At 34.9% G+C, this 19,926-nt stretch overlaps 1 protein-coding gene across 3 annotated transcripts in view; it reads left to right on the forward strand.

The window, feature by feature from the left end:
• LOC150087293 (serine/threonine-protein phosphatase 2A 55 kDa regulatory subunit B beta isoform-like) overlaps positions 1-19,926 on the forward strand; it is a 217,783-nt gene that overhangs the window by 170,474 nt on the left and 27,383 nt on the right. For all 3 annotated transcript variants that reach the window (XR_016546876.1, XR_016546877.1, XM_090371959.1), the window contains exons 7-8: positions 8,389-8,650; positions 11,860-11,983. Coding sequence is in view for 1 of the 3 variants with exons in the window: in XM_090371959.1 (XP_090228085.1) it covers positions 8,389-8,650; positions 11,860-11,983 (386 nt within the window). In the remaining 2 variants the exon portion in view is untranslated. The remainder of the gene's footprint in view (positions 1-8,388; positions 8,651-11,859; positions 11,984-19,926) is intronic.

Genomic DNA, 19,926 nt, shown 5'->3' on the forward strand with positions numbered 1-19,926 from the left:
GGTGTGACCATTGCCTTATACAAGGGGATAATCACCTCCTTATCCGGTCTACCAAAATTCCTATATATTGTTGACATGACTATTTGCAACCTGTCTGCACTGCTTAGAAAACTTCATATTTGACTGCACAATTATCCCCATGTCTTTTTTATTCTCCACCATCCTGAGTGTAGTATTGCACAGTTGGTATGTTACTCTGCGATTACTGTTTCCCATATGCAGTACTTTGTATTTGTCAGTGTTAAATTTCAGTTGCCACCTCTCAGCCCATCTGCTAAAATTTTTCTAGACCCTGTTGTGGTAGTGCACCCTCCTTACTGTTATTAACTACCCTGCCAACCTTTGTATCATCTGCAAACTTGGACATTAAGCCAGATATACCTTCATCAATATCATTCATAAATATATAAAACAACAATGGGCCCAGCATGTACCCCTGGGGAACCCCACCAATAACATTAGTCGATGAAGAACAGTAACAGTGTCCATGATTAACACTGTCTTCTCCTATTCGACCATTCTTTTATCCATTGTAGCAACTTGCCTTTAATGCCATACTGCTAAAACTTGTAAAGTAGTCTTCCATGTGCAACAGTATCAAAAGCTTTCCTAAAATCCAAGTATATGGTATTAAAATTATTTTTTGCATCCAGTTCCTTTGTGACCACATCATAGTATCCAAACAGATTGGTCAGACAACACTTCCCCTTAATAAACCCATGCTGTGTCTGAACTATAACTGCAGTCTTGTCTAGATGATCCTGCAGTGACTGTTATTTTCCCCACAACAGATTTTAAACTAATGGGTCTGTAATTACCCATGTTATCTTTCGATTCCCCTTTGTGAATTGGGGATACATTTGCTCATCTCCAATCTGTGGGGACTCCCATGTGTCAGAGGATGCCCTCATAATCATGGCTTAAGGCCTGCTTACTTCCTTTGCTGCCTCCTTTAATATAACTGGATAGATCCCATCCACCCCTGATGCCTCCATAGCCAGGTGGGAAGAAGCAGCAGTGCGTAATCCACACTTCTTGATTAGACCTGGGTTCGATCCTGTCGCCACCAAATACGGAGGATGTGGAAAGGTCAGGGAATGACCACCACATATTCCCGGAGCAATATGGCCTTAGTTGCTAATGCTCCTAAAAACAAATAACAAAATAACCCATCCACCCCAGGTGCTTTCCTTATGTTTAATTTCAATTTCTCCTCCACTCTGCTCTCAGTTATTGCAAAATCATTTAACTCCCTGAGACTTTGATAAGCTTCTGGCCTCCACTTCCCTATAGATATTCCCCATGTGTGAATGTAGATGCAAAATATAGTCATTCAATTTTGTCAGCTACCTCAGCAGTTTCATCAACAATTGAACCGTCGGTATCAAGTGGACCAATCTGTTTCATCCTCTTCCTTCCAAAGCTTACATAAGTAAAGAAGTCTTTACTGTTTTTCTTTGTATCCTTTGTGACTTGATTACAGACTATCTTATATCTACCATAGGCATCTGTGTCTCCTAATAATTTATATGCGTCACATGCATTTTTCTTCTCTGCCACGAGTCTATTTAGTTCATCTGACAATCATTTAGGCCTAAACCTTGAACAGTATTTCTTAGTTGGTATGAAAAGCCTAATAGCTTCCAAGATTAATTCCTTGAATGGTTCCCATTTAGAATTTGCTGTTGGTAATGTCATCAGTTGGTCCCAATGTATAGAATTTAAAACATCTCTGAGACCACTGTAGTCACCATTACGAAAGCAAAAACCCTTCCCTTTACCCCTGATAGTAGGTTTTGTCAGCTACCTCAGCAGTTTCATCAACAATTGAACCGTCGGTATCAAGTGGACCAATCTGTTTCATCCTCTTCCTTCCAAAGCTTACATAAGTAAAGAAGTCTTTACTGTTTTTCTTTGTATCCTTTGTGACTTGATTACAGACTATCTTATATCTACCATAGGCATCTGTGTCTCCTAATAATTTATATGCGTCACATGCATTTTTCTTCTCTGCCACGAGTCTATTTAGTTCATCTGACAATCATTTAGGCCTAAACCTTGAACAGTATTTCTTAGTTGGTATGAAAAGCCTAATAGCTTCCAAGATTAATTCCTTGAATGGTTCCCATTTAGAATTTGCTGTTGGTAATGTCATCAGTTGGTCCCAATGTATAGAATTTAAAACATCTCTGAGACCACTGTAGTCACCATTACGAAAGCAAAAACCCTTCCCTTTACCCCTGATAGTAGTTACATCTTTGAGTAAATCCCACAGCAGTACACTGTGATCACTGCCACCTAGTCGTTCCTTTATCTGCAGATTCTTAATGCATGAATAATCACTGCTGATAATCAGATCAGGGGTGTTACTCTTGGATGCTTCTCAAACATGCTGCTGTAGAAAACAGTCATCCAATAAATCCACAGAAGTCTTACTAGTGTGTGAGTGACCAATGCACAAATTACAATCTATATCTGGGAAGTTAAAATCCCCAGTAAATCATCTGATATACTGGCCTGCTCTATTTCTCTGTACAGTTGTTCATTGTACTCATCAGAGTCATTAGGCCTCTAACGCACTCCTACTCTCAACTGTGCTTTCCCAATGCTTATGTCATACCAAACTGACTGTACTGCACTATCCACCCATGTCAACTGGATGCACTTCCTTAGATTTTGTGTTTAACTAACAGCATCACCCCTCCTTCCCTTCCTATCCTTCCTTACACATTATACTCCCCAAATTCCAAACCTGCACTGCTTATATCTGTGTAACACCATATCTCTGATATCTCAACAATATCTGCCTTTAATGTCTTGATCAGCACCTCAAATTCATCAAATTTATTTACTATACTTCTAGTATTAGTGTATATGCACGTATACATGCACCTGTTCTTAATCTTAGTTACCCTAACACAACTCATGTATTTACTTGTTCCATGATGACTCCCAGCAGTCCTTGAAATCCCCAGCACCTCTCTTTCCAGGCTGCTGCTCCTTCAAAATATATAAAGGGTGCAGATATTCTTGCACCCCTTCTATTTAAGTGTATTCCATCCCTGTAGAAACAATCTCTTATGTTAACAAGCACAGAGCACGCTGAGAAAAATTCTCCCCATGATCCTTGCACAATCTCTACATGGCTGAATTGATTGACAAGGCTCTCGTCATATATTCCTTCCTGTCGTGTCTGGGCAGAATTGCAGACACTTTCAAATTTAACCGTAACTCAACTTTTTTTTTCAACATTGACCTGTGGTTGTTAAATAAGTCTGCAGATCTTCTACTCTTAATGTCATTACTGCCAACGTGTACAACAATATCACCCTTTGTGCTCTTAAAAGATGATATCTACTTTAAATGTCATACCTTAGTCCTGTTCCACCTATCCTTTTTGCACAATATATTTCCTGTCTCCCTGACAGAGTCACCAGCAATAACTAGCTCCTGTGGGACGAGTGCATTCTGCCGTGAAGGTGCTCTGTTGCCTGATGCACTAGAGTGAACTCTGGCATTGAGTGAGTTGGGCAGCTGAGAGTTTAATGAGTCCCTGTTTTAATTCCTTCGAGGGCATCTACCCTACTCTTCAAACTCTCATAAACGACCATAGAACTCTGAGTTGGCACTTAATTTCTTGGCACTCTCTGCACCTAGCATACACAAAGACATCATCCTTGGCTTGATCATGTCCCGTTCCAGAAAGTCTGCAAACATTTCACAAGTTGTGCATTTTTTTAGACTTGATGTGTTAGATAATCCCCCCACTTCAGTTCTCCCCCGAGCTAAAGCACTCCCTCTACTTTGTGCATATTGCTTTGCTGTTCTAGTTTGGGGTGTGATTTCTGTTTAAATACAGTGTAATTAATTAGTGGAATACTAAGATGTGTATTCCACTTTATAGTTTTAGCTAAATACAAAAGATATATACCCAAAAAGTAATTAAAACCCTACTATTTTGTGCTTCTGGTTACGTGCTACGATATTCCCCAAAAAACCAATACGATAGCTGTATGAGTAGCAAGTTTTTACTTACAGGATCACTAGCTAAATTTAAAAAATAAGCTAACGAATGCCATTTAAGGCTATTTACTCTATTTGTGAAACACAAATGAATACATTGGCTAATCGAAGTACAATAAACATTTCTAAGAAATTATCAATTTGCAGCAGCTCTAGAAGTCTCCGTCTATAGTCTCATTCCCAGACCATTTACCCAGAAACCTCTCGTGCTTCATTTAACCCTGTATTAGTCACGCAGGGTTGATTTTACCCCAGCAATAATTCAGCTGAAACTCCTAATGTTGTTTTTGAAAATTCTTTCTTTGAATTCTCTGCAGAAAATTCCAGGAATGTCTTCTAATTATTGTACAGTTAGGTACAATTCATGCTTAAGTTAAACCTAATTATATACAAACGTTGATCGGCTTATGTCATGAATAGTTATTGATATCAACTGGCTTTCCTCCAACCGGTAATTCTCTCTGTCTTCATGACATTGATGAATCATCTAGAATCAAACTGTTTACGTGTGCACTTCGTTTCACAACTAGCACTCCTGTTTTTGTTCATCCTCCTCAAATATAAGCATAGGTTGTGAAGGGCACAATAAATCTAAATGGAGTTTCAATTTTCAAAAATTAAAAATATGTTTTGATCTGAAAACATCTACAGCGGCACCTGAAAATGAAATGTAACAGAAATGCAAATGTTGTGGTCAAATATTTGTATTGTTGCAATCATACTAAGGAAGTATTGTTTGTAGAATAGTATGTCACAATCATAGTAACTACAGGAAGTATGATTGTGACATTGAGACTGCATCGGCACAATCATAAGGAAGTATGATTGCAACAACAAACATTTGCATTTCCATTACACATCTGTTACATTCCTTGGCTTGGATTTCGCTAACATCTTTCACTAAGACAGCATCTCTAGAACTTTAGAAGTGTGGTTTACGTCTAAAATTCTGGCTAAATGATCTTCTTACCAGGATCACAAATACGATTAATGTTGTAACTGGAGCACATCTAGAGAATGTGTTTGTGTAATTGCAAAAATCATACTACACTTTGTATCAGTAATGATGGAAGTTATGTTGATTCTTAATAATCTTATGGTTATGTACCCCAAAAACTAATAATTTACCTTCCCAATGGATTCTACAGATTGTTTTTATCTCATATAGAACCCAAGTTATTTCAGTGCACAATGACTCTATGGGCATCTTATGTGATTATAAATTGAGAAGATTCGATCTTATAGCGGTGGAAAAGCTTGCAGATATTAATATCTGCACACTTGTTATTTTCCTTTTTTGTTCAAACAAGTTAAAATCCACAAAGCAGTGTATCCCATTAGTATCATGATTCAATTCTTGCTCCATTGGCATCTTTTACTTATTATATTATAATTTTATTTTTGACTGCTTCACTAGATAGATAAGCCCTTATCTAATGGCACTTAGTTATGCTGTAAAAATAAATGAAAGTTACACAACAGTTTTTAGATTATAATTGCAGAACCAAGATCTTTTCTTTGGATATTTTCCTTGTACACTAATGTGAATGTGCTATACATAATGGATGTATATGCAGTTTAGGTCATACTGATGGCCAATTATAAGTGCATACTAGGATTTATAACATTTTAGCCTTGATTAATATCTTAATATTAATTCGCATACAGGGAAGGGTATAACACAAATATTTGAGCTCCCAAGAGAATTAAATATTAGTAGTCCTATTGCAGAAATACATTTAACTGAGATTGAAAAGGTTTATTTATCCCCTTACCTTAGTCAAATAGTTTATCATGGCAGATATATTGATGATGTAATGTAGATCCAAACAAATGAGATTATCTATAAAATTATGAATAATTATCCTTGTTATTCATTTCTTCAATTTCATAATAGCTCTATACTGGGGTTTTAGCATATTTTAATTATACACATACTTTTAATATAGAAGTTCTAATATCTCTTATTATATACTTTTTTTACACTTATCTACACTTAATTTTTCCGATTTTATATATATTGTGTTCATTTTTATTTTGTAATTACATGTTTTAATTTAAAGTATTCTTCTGTTTGTTTGTCATTGATTTGTTTTATATTGGTATTAAAATTTGTATTTATTCTTACCTTTTAGATAAAGTAAATCTTAATACAATATTTTTAATTATTTATCTTGCATATGTTCCAATTTCTCTTACAAAGGACCCAAAATCCAGAAAGCTTCTGGTCCCAAGCTTTCCTGATAAAATAGCATGTGCTTATCCTAGCAACCCATTTATACTGTTTAGAGAACTTTGGATTGCACAATTACACTAGCCAGCAAAAATTATTTTTTGTCATACTTCCACATTGAAAATCACATATTTTCATTGCGGAGAAAATAAAAGCTCTGATTCCGAAAATCATAAAAAGTCTACATCAAAAGGTGTACTAACGTTTAATGTTAAAATAAAGGGATAGATATATATTATATATATAATTGTATGCATGCATAATTCAAGTTTGTAATACAAGTGTAAAAAAAATTATACATTCTCTGTAACTCGTTTAACTTCGGAAAAAAATATAAATCATAGCGAAATAGTTAATTTCAATGATATTTAATCGACCTACCTGTAATTTAAAACCTTGGTACCGCTTTTCCATCGTGGAAATATCTTGATGAAACCACTTCCCTTGTTCAACACTCACATCTCTTCAATTTTCTGGAAAAATTTCGAGATAGGAATGAAAAAAATGAATTTTGAATGGCATTCAGCAGCCCATGTTTTTGTAGTACTAGAGTAAATTAGACACCACATTTTGTAGTTTTCTTCTTTCCTATTACCCAAAAAACCATGTACTACTGCCTTTAACTGTGTTTCAGACGCATTGTCTTTCAGGCTTTTCCTAATTTGGGATCCTATGAAAATGCCTTCCTTAAGTTTGGCATATGTTAAATTAGGAAACACTTCTGAAGTGTGCAAATCTGTTACCTTCTTTATCTATGGAGTACTCTAATTGTATAAAATCATGACTACAAAGGTCATCAGCAGTTAGTCCAGAATTCTTTTCAAACCTGCATACTGAATTAAGAGCAGGCAGAAAGAGCCCACAAAGTTTTAGAGGAGAATGATAGTTGGGAAAATGCTTGTGTGCTATTACTCATGAATTAAAACATTCCTGAGTTGACAACATTTTGCAGAAATGAAAGTCCACATTAACACTCAGCCCAGTGTTGCCTCTGGACTTTGAGATGGCCAATTACCTCTCATCTCCCCATCAGACCCTAGAGAATAAGTTTGGAACTGAGAGCAGCTATAAGCAAACCTTTAAGGGTTTTCACCACACGTGCTATGCCTTTTCACAGAACTGCAGCCCACGTGCCTTTGATGACAAGAAAGGTGCCTCCATAGCCAGGTGGGCAGGAGCAGCAGTGCATAGCACATGCTTCTTGATTAGACCGGGATTCGAGCCTGTGACCACCAAATACAGAGGATGCGGAAAGGTCAGGAAATGACCACTGCATATCCCCAGAGCAATATGGCCTTAGTTGCTAATGCTCCTAAAAACCAAATAACAAACAAACAAACGATGACAAGAACAGATTCGTGCCATCGATTGGCATGGCACACCAAGCATGGTTTGTAGTGGGGGGACAATAGAAATCGGTTGTATGGAGTAAAAAGTCATGCTGCACACACTCTTCTATTCTGATAAATGTTCTGAGTATGGAAATTGCTTGGAAAACACTATCTGATTGTATTTTCCCAACTGTGAAATTTGGAGGAGGTGGTATCTTGGTCTGGGTGGGGAGGGGGTATTTCTCCTGGTATAGACCAGGTTCACTGTTCCAATGTAAGGAACCATGAATTATGTTCTACGTTGATGTTCTGCACAATTATGTGTCCTGCTATGGTCCTATGGTAGCTGGCTGCAGGACAGGGTTACCAGATTTTAAAATAAATAGGACACTTGCCTAATGGCACTCTGACATGTGAGAATGTATAATGAACATGTGACTGCTATCTATTTTAAAAACATATATTGTCTATCACAGATGAGTACGATTTGACTTTCATTACTCTCATGCATTAAAAGCCATTTCTTTTTTGGGCAGAGAAGATGAATTAGTAAACATTTAATTATTATTATATATATTTTTTCTTTAATTACTTTAACCTGAAATCTTATTCATATAAGAGATTCTTTAATCCCAGCTGTCAGTGGTTGTTCCTCGTGTGCAGTCAACTTGACTAACATTTAATAACATGCACTGCCATCTCAGTGCATGAAAATATATATATAAATGCAAATAATTAAATGGTTATTAAAAATTAATTATTTCTGATGCATATTGTGTAACCATTATATTTCCCTCCTAGTGTTTGAAGAACCTGAAGATGCTACAAATAGAAGTTTTTTTTCTGAAATTATCTCTAGTATATCAGATGTAAAATTTAGTAGGAATGGCCGCTACATGATCTCAAGGGACTACTTAACTGTGAAACTTTGGGATATTAACATGGACACAAAGCCTGTAGAATGTTTTCCAGTTCATGAATATCTGCGTTCCAAGTTATGTAGCCTTTATGAGAATGATTGTATTTTTGACAAATTTGAGTGCTGCTGGAATGGCACAGACAAGTGAGTAAAATTTTAATTTCATGGAAATTTAAATCTGTTGTTGGCACTGTTAATGTAATCAGTTTGAACCTAATATAGGAGTTGAAGAATACTTCTTAATATTAAGAAAGAAAGGTAGAACACTACTCTGTGGAAATAAGAAATAATTTGTTGAATGCTGGTTGCTACCTTTTTTTGATGTACTGGCTGAATAACAGTAAACTAAACATTAACCTGAAATAAAAATATCAAAAAATAAGTAATTGGGGGATGCAGATTATGTATGTTTTGTCTGTTGTGTTATGGCCTGCAGCGGCGAATTATGGGGATTATAGATGGTGAAAATATTCACAGAATGTACTTGCTTCCACAGAGTGACTTGATGGTGGCTACTGATATAGCCACCGTTGAGTCGAATAGTGTTCTACCTTTCATGCAGTTTTTTCACTAGTATATAATATCATTTTATTTTATTTCCCTCTAAATGTATTCTACATTTAGAGGGAAAACTGCACTGTGCAGAAGGGAGAGATAGTGACAACTATATACAAAATTCAGAAGGCAATAGATCAAAATTATTAGACGTTTGTATATGACTTTCTTATAAGGTAAGTTTTCATTTGATTTGAATTCAATAAGTGTATGAGTATTGTAATAGAGATGAGATCTTGATCTGTGAACAGGTTAGGTGTGCCCCTCCCAGAAAAATGTTTGCAGATCAGCTTCATTTCATATGGCAATCTGATGTCAAGAGATCAGAAACAAAATTGAATTTATATTACTGTATATACTGAATGGGCATGTCATTAGATATACCTACCCTTTTCATGAAGTGGACTGCACTTTCAGTAAAAGCATTACATATTTGTATCATGATATAAAGAAAGTGGGCAGATACATAAGAGATCTTGTATATGTGCAATTCATTTGAGAATGGGCAATACGAAAGATTTTAAGTGGCTGATTATGGCATAATAGTTGCCAACAGACATACCAGTAAGTATATCGGAAGCCGCAACCCTTCTGAAGCTTTCATGTACAACTGTGTTTTGGGTGTGTCAGTAGCCAAATAATAATTGTCAGTTGGTCCATAACCAGATAATCTGTGGTCAGATGCAGCTTGTTGACGCGAGAAGCCAATAGTTAACAAAACCTGTAAAGGGTAACAGAAAGGCTACAGTTGGTCAAATAATAACCCACTACAACAGCAGTAAACAAAGAGGCATTTCATAATGCACAACTCATACCTTGTAACAGATGGGATATTGCAGATGATGACCAAACTCTGTCCCTCTCCTTGTCAGGGGGAAAAAAAAGCAACAACAAGGTACTGTTACATTGGGCTTGGGAATATCAACATTTGGACAGTGGAGAATTGGAAAAATGTTCTTCCATGATCTGATGAATCCTTGTTTCTGCTAGTTTCACACTGATAGGAGGCCAGAATATGGCAAAAACTGGATGAATCCATGGACATCCTGCAGGTGTCAATAATGAAGGCTGGTGGTAGTGGTCGTGGCAATATGCACTTAATGGTGCACACTGGGGTCCCTTTATACCAGTGGAGTAACATTTGGATGCCACAGCTGATCTGGAAACTGTTTTCAACTGGATGCATATCTTTATGGTTGCAATGTGTCAATCTGCAAATGGGTTCTTCCAACAGGGTAATGTATCATGTCTCAGGCCAGAATTGTACAGAACTTGTTCCAGGTACAGGAGTGAATTCAGCCTAATTCAAAATTTGACCACCAGGCACCAGATCTCAATCCATCTGTGCATCTGTGGGATGAACCCTTTGGAGGAGAGATCCACAATCATCTAATTTGAAATAACGTTGGGAAACAGTTGAGTCACCATGGACTTGTATCCCTGTGGCATGCTTACAGAACTTGAGTCCCTGCCACAATAAAACTAGGCTGTTCTTAAAGAGGAGCCTTCTGAATATTAGGTAGTTGAACTTAAGTGCCCACTCTGTATAGTAATGATTAAAGTCGGGAAAGTATTTTAAGAGGTTTTAAGCAATTTAAATTCTGCAGTACAGTCGAACTTGGTTATAACGAGCATCAAGGGACCAACAAAATTTCCTAGTTATAACCATCACTTGCTATATCAGTGATAGCAGAGATGGGCAAACCCCAGGGGCCATTCGACAATGAGACCTTTATATCAGTGATGAATTAAATCTACCTCCTACGTTTTTTAAATTCTCAATAACTTGATAAAAAGATAGATTCAAAAAACAAGAAATAGAGAGAAAAAAATAATATAAATATATACCTACATATTATTTGTATTAATATGCTAGTATAAACTACAGTACACGTAATACTAAACACAATTTCAATTAGTCTTTATTTATGAATCTTAATTGATGTTTGTTTGAAAGATTTCACTTTGATATTTCTTAAGTTTCCCCTTAAAACACTCAACACGTTAAGTCTCATTACTTGCCTCAGTTCCTTCAAAAAAATTTACTAATGCGTCCATTGCACCTTGTTTTGATTCTCTTTTGATTCACATCACTGATTTTGATTCACTTGTCATCATATTCTTTGTTGAGCACAGCATTTACAATGTCATCGTCAGTCGGAAGACCACTAGTTAATAAGTTGTCATTGACTCATACAAATTCATCAATGTTATCCGTGTTAAAACCTACAACGTTGTTACGTAGCAACCATTTGGATAATGGTAGGTTGTTTTTTTCATTTCCATCTTTTTCATTCACCATTGAAATTTCATTTGAATTTAATTTCACATTTCTTGAAGCAATTCAATATGGTTCAATATGGCAATTCAATTAGAAGATATAAAATTCGAGGCTTATGCCCAAGATGATAAAATTATGAAAATAACATTAGAACCGTTTCATCATGGAGATCTTACTCTCCTTACTTGCTTAAAAAAACAATTTGTCTCCCTTCTTCTGTTTCCGTAAAGATGAGTCCATTAGTAGTCTCAATATTCTACCAAAGAATGTTTTTCAAATGTTATCAAGAAAATATGCTGAAGTGTACACAACCAGAAGTATGTGGACTGATATTTAATTATCATATTGCATAATTAATACTTTCACTGTAGCAAAATATTATTTTCTGAATCTCCTTGTAAGATTTTCTTAAAAATTAAGCTAAGTTTGAAAAAGGAAATACTTTTCATTTTTTTAATGAGTGCTTTTTAAAAATATTTCTAATGATGCTATAATACTGAAAAATTATTTGTTTCAGTTATATAATGACAGGATCCTACAATAATTTCTTTCGAATTTTTGATCGAAATTCAAAAAAAGAAGTTATGCTAGAAGCTTGTAGAGACATAGCAAAACCAAAGACAGCACTGAAGCCTAAAAAGGTAACTTAAAATTTTATTTGTTGTCAGAAATGACAGGAGCTTAAATTTTAAGAATTAAAAAATTTGTAGTTTAGCATGTCTTCAAGGAAATCTCTATAAATAGTTGTAAAATCATGAATGATTGTTTATTAATTAATATAACTGCTTTGAGGCAAAACAAATTTTTAAAAATTCAGATTTTTTAAAACTTAATCAGAATTCATATCCTCAGAGCAGATGTTTGCAAATGGATGTCACTTATTCCTATAAATTTAAATAGCTGTTACAGATGTAGGCTACTTATCCTTCTGTATGATTGTTGGTCAGCACTCTTCATCCATTTTGCACCCAGTGAGTGTATACAGGCAGTTCCCGGGTTTATGTGTTTTTTTTTTTTCCTTTCTTCAAGTGTCAACAAAATTGAAAATATGAACATTAATTGCAAAAAATGTATGTTAAACATTCATAAATACCACATTTCAAACCACGCACATAGCTATACAATATAGTGTTTCCCGCTTTACAATATTAATCCGTTCAAGAGACACCATCGTATCGTGAAAATATCGTAATGTGAACCCAATAATACACTGTTTTTTTAGTGATTCATTCCACAACCTCGGAAGTTGAAATTTTTGCTATATAACTCTTTAAAAGGTCATTTTTGTAGTGGAAATTGTATTATTTACTGATTCAAATCATTAAAATGCACTACACTTCCATCGTTATCATATGTTCTGTTATAACAACCAATTTTGAACTGCTTTGTGATATTTTTCTAAAGCACATTTCTGGAGGTCCCTACCATAAAACAATAAGAACAATTTGCACTTTCCAGTTTATTGGCCTTTTCTGTTACTGCAAGCAATCATAAACGGGTAGTAAACTCTGTTGTGTGGTTTTTTACGTTATTATGGGGAAATGTGTTTCCTCTTTACTGAAACCTTCAATCGTATAAAAAACAAATAAATAAATTTTCAGAATCTTCTCTTCATTCCCTTTTTTTTTTTTAAGCTTCGTAAACTTGTTACTCCGTGCAAATCATATTAGTTGCAATTTGTGCGTTCTGTTAAAAAATGTTTGTGCATGCTATCGAAATTTTATAAAGAAAAGAGAAGATTATCTTGGAAACAAACGTCTCTTGAAACATTTCTGAAGATTGTGCAACAAACCAAGTGCCGAGCCAAATAATGAGTGATCATAGAGTGTGCATTTAATCGATGGTGATGATGAAGAATAAACATTCTTTAACATTTGTAAGTCATAAATAATTTCTTTATTATTATAATTTGCTTGATTTTACAGGCTACTTTTCATTTCTTTGGATAAATCAATCATTGTTTAAACAAACTAATGAGCTAACTAATTTCATTGTTGATAATGTAACCTCTACTTTTAACGTTGTCTGTGGGAAATAAATTCCTGCTTTACGAGCACACACTAGGAATGAATTAACTCATAAAGTTGAGAACTATCTGTAGATCATTGTGGTATGCAGATCAATCCTTTTGTACTATCGGTTTTTTTTTTTTATTATTATTATTATTCACTTTTTTCCATGCTCTCCTCTTTCCTATCAGGTTTTTAGCCATAGCCAGAGTAAGCCCATTTCTTGTAATGCTTCCCTGATGCCATTGATCCACCTTCCTATCTTCCTCTGGGTCTATTACCATTAATTTTTGCAGGTGCCTCCGTAGCCAGGTGGGCAGGAGTAGCAGTGCATAGCACACACTTCTTGATTAGACCGGGGTTCGAGCCCGTGACCACCAAATACGGAGGATGCGGAAAGGTCAGGGAATGACCACCGCATATCCCCGAAGCAATATGGCCTTAGTTGCTAATGCTCCTAAAAATAAAACAACAAACAACAACCATTAATTTTTGCTACAAATATCTTTTACGCTCTCCATGATCATTTCACTTTGTTTCTTATCCAGCTCTCAGCCCCAGAGGTTAAAATAGGCTTTAAAACTATTATAACAACTAATTTTTCTCTTTTGCTCAAAATGAATTTAATTGAATTCCAATGCTGTCTTACTTTACTTATTGTGTTGTTTATTTCCACATCTAATCATACATTTTTATTAAAATTATTCCTATTAACTTGTTCAGTTTTTGGTTAGTCTGAAATCTAAATTTTCCTTCTCTCTCACAATGTTCATAGCTTTTATTTGTGTAACTAATTTTCATGCCAGATTGTCTACAACAGAGGTTCCCAAACTTTTAATACCTTGTATCCCCTCCCCCACTCTAAAATATTTCACGAATTTCTCACTCCTTTCCAGAACAAGTGCAAATAAGTGAATTTGATGTGATTTAGCCATGAATCGTACTTTTATAAGTGAATATACACTTAAATACATTTTAACCTCTAAAATAGAAATTGAATCAAAATGAATGAAATAAAATAGCACTCGCTTGACACGTTGTTAACTTCTGGTCTTTGCAACCTTTATCTGTTTTATTAAGGAAATTTTTTATTCATCACAATAAACTTTGTTCCTTAATTTGGAGGCTCCATTTGATATCTTCTATTGCAATTTATTATTCTCAGTTTTCATTGAGAATTGTAGTGTAGATTAACTTCTCCCCATCCCCCATTCATAATTCAGATAAAACTTGTGTATAGAATGAACTTAAGAACTGATGAACTGTAATATTTTTCATATTGTCATCAAATTAAAAATACTCTTAGACGTCTGCTTTTCCAAATTGACGAATGTCAGTGGTGTTAGGTTCATAAGCTCTGCTGATATTAATATTTTTGGTTTGATACTAAAGTTAAATTAAAAAAAGTTCTCTATGAGGTAATAAATGATTCTCTTGACTTTTTTGGCCTACAACTAACTCGGTCTGTTATTATCGCAAAATTAACATCAATAAACAGACATAGTAGCATAACTTATTTCTCAGATCTGAACAAGGATATATATCCATCAAATGGATAAGCACAGCATGTCATGATTAATTCAATATTGAGTTGTTCAAAATACAATATTCTGAAGTTGCTGCTGTTTCCTGACAAACAACATTGGGGTTTATATGCATTTTGCTGCAGACATAATTTTTAAAATTATGTCCACAATGAAATTTAAAGGCTGCATTGGGTCCTCTAACTTGTTAATGAATAGCTGGTCTAATTTTCCTGACTGCTGCTTGCACCTTCACATTGGTAGGATTATTAGTAACCCCATGTGCAAGTCCTGAAATATGGCACCTAGTATACTGGAGGTGACCACCCAGGTGCAAACTAACTTAAGGAGGAGTCAAGGTGTGGCACCCATGCCACATGGAGGAATGCTGCCCCTCTGTGTTACCAGGCAATACTAGGTGGTAGATGACTCTCATCTACCTGTGCAATACCACCACTTTTCTTATTGGAGGCTTGAAGTGTTGGAACTAGTGTTTAGTCTCCAGAGCAAATCTCTGGCAAACTCCCCTCCTCTTGAGCTTTTTTTTTTTTTTTTTTACAAACAACCCTTCAAGTACACGTTTGGGGTGTTGTTGTCCTTTAGGTCAGTGATATTCAAGCTGGGTTTCACAAGACATTTTCTGAAGTTTCACAAAAAAAAAATATATATATATATATATATATTTTTTTTCCCATAATTATATTTCCTTTCTACTTCTCCTCACCATTATAATAATAATTGTTTCAGTAAAGTACATATTATGATTCTACAAATTTTAAGTCATTTATATACCTAAAAACCGTATTAACTGAGTAGGATTCTACAGAAATAATATTTAGAAACAAGGGTTCCAGATGTTTAAAGACCACTGCTCTAGGTACCTCAGGTCACAACTTGTGATGGTCTCTTCTCCAATGGAGCCTTTCTCTCATAGCCATTCTCAACTTTTTGTTGTTTGACATTACAGGAATGCAAAATGGGATGATCTGCAAGATTACTTTTCTTCTTTTCCGTAGTCGGATTACTGTTTCAATTCTTCTAATGTCAACATTTGCTCAGATCATGACAGTGACATTATTCTTGTATGGATGAAATCCTTTATTCCACACTCCACCTTAAAATCTCATCCTTTATCTAAACCTTGGTTTTTCAATAAATGTGCTAACGCTGTTCAAGATTAGAATGTTGCATATTGCAATTGGCTTGTATCCAAATCTCTAGCATCATTTTCTGCCTCTACCAAAGCTTGCAAAAGTTGTAAAGCATTTATTAATCAGTCCAAACTAGATTTTGAATAGGCTAAGAGTAGAAAACTTGCTTCTTGTCCAAATAGTAGTCAAGCATTCTGGTCTCTTGCCAAAGTGATTGGTCAACTTTTGCCCATATCTCCCCACCTCTGTCAAAACCAGAATGCTCTATGGTAAACTGCCACCTACCATTCCCAGTACACTCCATTCAGTGCCTCCTGTGGTCTCCCTTCAAAAGGTTTTCAGAAGGATTTTGAACAGTCTTGATGATATTTCTCCACTTGTTTTCAAAACCTGTGCTCCTGAGCTTACTCCTGTTCTGTGTTGCTTTTTCTCACTTTCTTATTCCAGAGGTGTTTTCCCTTCTGCTTGGAAATTTGCTCATATCCAGACAATTCCTAAAAAAGAGTGACAAATCCCTCCCATCCAGTTCAAAGTTGTTCATTTCTTTATGCCACCTATCCATGTTCTATATTAATTAATTTATTATTTTTATTTATTTTTATTTTATTTTATTATTATCTTTTTTACTTTTTTAAAAAAATTAAAACTGTCTTTAGACCTGTTGGTGAGCAGTTCAAATTTAAAAAACTGTGCACTTCAACCTGTGCTTTGATTAGACTAGAGTGTGTCAGTAACACGAGGGCTTGCTGCATGATATGCGATGCACATGTGCATAAACAGTTTGATTTTAGACGATGCATCAGTATCATGAAGCCAGAAACTGTTATGATTGGAGGAAAGCATACAGCATTAAATCAAACTTACTACCAATAACCCTTCATCGTATATGCATTCAACACATGCATATAATTAGGTTTAACTTAACCCTGGAATTTTCTTCAGATTTCAGAGAAAACATTTTCAACAACAGGTATTAGGTGTTTCAGCTATATGGATGGAGTAGCTGAAGCACAAATTTCTGAAATATTGTTGAGGTCAAATTGAACACAACTAACATAGGGATAGGAGGAAGCTCACAACAAGATATGTAAAATCTTTTTTAATTTCTTGCACATAAAGATTGCTGAGTTTAGTTTCCACTACTTTGTAATAGTTGTGCAGTTTGTCTATTACCTGAAAATTAAAACAAGCTGTTTTTTTCTGTTTGTTTTTGTTATGTAATAATTGTATGAGAGTGAGACTAGGTAATATTTCACAGTTGTGAAATATTACCTGGTTGTATGGAATTAATTTTTTTTGTGCTTAAAATTAATTCACTGCTTTAAATTACATTAACTGTTCTAACATCCCTGAAAGTAGGGTGTTTTTTTTTTTTTTTTTTTTTGCATTATTTATTTTAGGTTATCATTATGTTTAATATTTTCCTTTCATTCAGCTTTGACAACTTATTTAAAATAAAATACATAATTTCCCAACAAAGGTAAAATTTTGCAACTGTAATGAAACAGCTTTTTCAACTCTATGATTTTTACTACTATGTAGAGAGAAGTGCTAGAAGGAAAATAGATTTAAACAATTACTTTTCAAATGATTACATTTGAAAAGTAACAAAAGAGTAGAACACTGGACTTTTTCATTCTACCATAAATTATTTATTTAGAAGGTATGTGTAATTATACATACTTTCTAAAGTGAGAACCTATTATTTTTGCTGTTTGATACTTTGTAATCCATACAAGAAAGGGTGACATTACTCTCTTGTAACACTGCCACTCATTCAGTAAATTTCATAACATGGTGCTAACTACTCTTTCTAATTACAGCTGCATAAGCTTGTCAAAGTACTTATGGGAATCGGTGACAGTGTGATGTTACTTTGAGAGGAGAGAAGAGGAATTAGCTATATAGTACAAAGAAGCCACATTGTTTTACTGCATTTGCCAAAAAAAATATTAAAAATAAACAACCTATGTGTTACTCTTCTTGCATAGGTAACTATCTAGCTTACCTTTGAATTTCCCCAAGTTGCCAGTCTCAATCACCCACAGAGGTAACTTAATCCAACAGTTAACTTTCTGATTAAAAGAAAACTTCCTATAGTCTAGCCTAAATTTCTTTCCCTGTAAGTTAAATTTATGGCCTCTAGTTCTGGAATCATCAATAATAATAATAATAAAAAACAAGTGCTTTCATTCATTTTACTATTTTCTGTAAGGTACTTGGTTGCCAGGTTCGGTATGCCACATATTCATGGTCTTTCCTCATACATGTGTCCTGTTACAAGTGTCACCAATTGGATTGTCTATCTCTGTTCTCTTTGAGAAGCTGCTGCTTTTTTTTTTTTTTTTTATGGTCTCCATACTTGGACACAGTGTTTCAATTGCAGTCACACAATTGCATTATATGGTAGTATAATGACCTCCCTATCTCTACAAGCAAATATTTGATAGGATATCATTAATTCATCCTCACCAGGTGTATAAGTTAATTTGGTTACTGTCATACAGGTTAATGCAAATGCATCATTTTTGTATGCAGCAACCTACTAAAGTAGTTAAAATTAGTATCATTTAAGTATATCTTATATTGTGAATATCTTCATGAGTTGCCATGATATTCAGTTTGTGGGCATTTTCTTTTGAACAACCTGAATGCAGTTGGAATTCCTTTTAAAAAAACTGTTTTGCACTTAGTTGATAATGCCCCTGTTATGTTAGACTTAAACACTGGTGTATTAAAATTGGAGATTGAGCACTTGGAGGCAATAGGATGTCCTTAGTGTCTTATTACTTTGTGTGCTGAAAAGGGAGCTGCATGCCTTCCTGTAAACGTATATAAATAACTGATAGATTTTTACTACTATGTAAAGAGAAGTGCTAGAAGGAAAAATAGATTTAAACAATTTCATCTGTTGTGTGTACATGTTGATTAAATGTGTAACTAGACTGGTAGAACAGTGGCAACCTTTGACAAGTGTAATTAAAGAAGACTTTAGGAGTGGCAAGAAAAGTCATATGAGCACTTTTCAGAGTTACTAAAATAAAGTACAACTGGTGAGTGGCCACTGGCTTATATCTAAGTCCAGTTCATGATCCAAAAGGTTTGAAAGACACAGAGTTCAAGAAAAACCGAATCATGGACTTCTAGTGAAACAATCCTAAACAGGCCAAGCAAGCTAATGACTTATCCCACTTGTGCAGAAAGTCTGTTAACATTCCTCTCTTCTAGCTTGAATAAAGCAGTTTGCTTATTAGTTATATGTTATGCCATTTGAAAATCAAAACATAGTTCTTCAATCCACCATATATATCACATACTGAGATCATCACTTGTAGATGTGTTGAAGAATGTTATATGAAAATTTATTTTACCAACAGCTTTTTTTGGTGAGGGGCCACTTTGCTGCTACATGGTGCACAAGTTCCCATTGAAAAATGATGTTCTTATAAATGCTGAGGTAGCATGAATTTCATCAGTTGGCAGTGCAGCATTTTTTGTGGATACGTTTCCAGTACTTGTTGAAATAGATGAAGCAGAAATGCTTTGCAGTATCATTTTTGTCAGTTTCAGTGTGAGAAACTACCAGATGCTGTTATGAATGAAGAAAGAATTGATGTACAGTGATTCCTTAGTTGGTAAACTGACAAGTGTACAAGTAATCTTGAAATATAATAAAGTAGCCCAGGTCATGCTTGGGTATTTTAACAATTCATCGTAGCAGTGCTGAGTGTTGAGAAAATATTCAGCTAGTTTAGAAAAACAAACTGAGTTCAGATCTTCTCTTTCTGGTGAAGCTTGTAGACATTTCCTTGACAGTCAGGTCTAGAGAGCAGGGCCATTGTTATAAACAAAACTTTTCCCCAACATTTCTGAAGAGGGCAGAGTCTTTTGAAGTATAAAT

This window comes from Mastigoproctus giganteus, chromosome 4 (genome assembly GCF_048544385.1).
Source record: "Mastigoproctus giganteus isolate SK-2022 chromosome 4, ASM4854438v1, whole genome shotgun sequence".
Classification (NCBI taxonomy): domain Eukaryota; kingdom Metazoa; phylum Arthropoda; class Arachnida; order Uropygi; family Thelyphonidae; genus Mastigoproctus; species Mastigoproctus giganteus.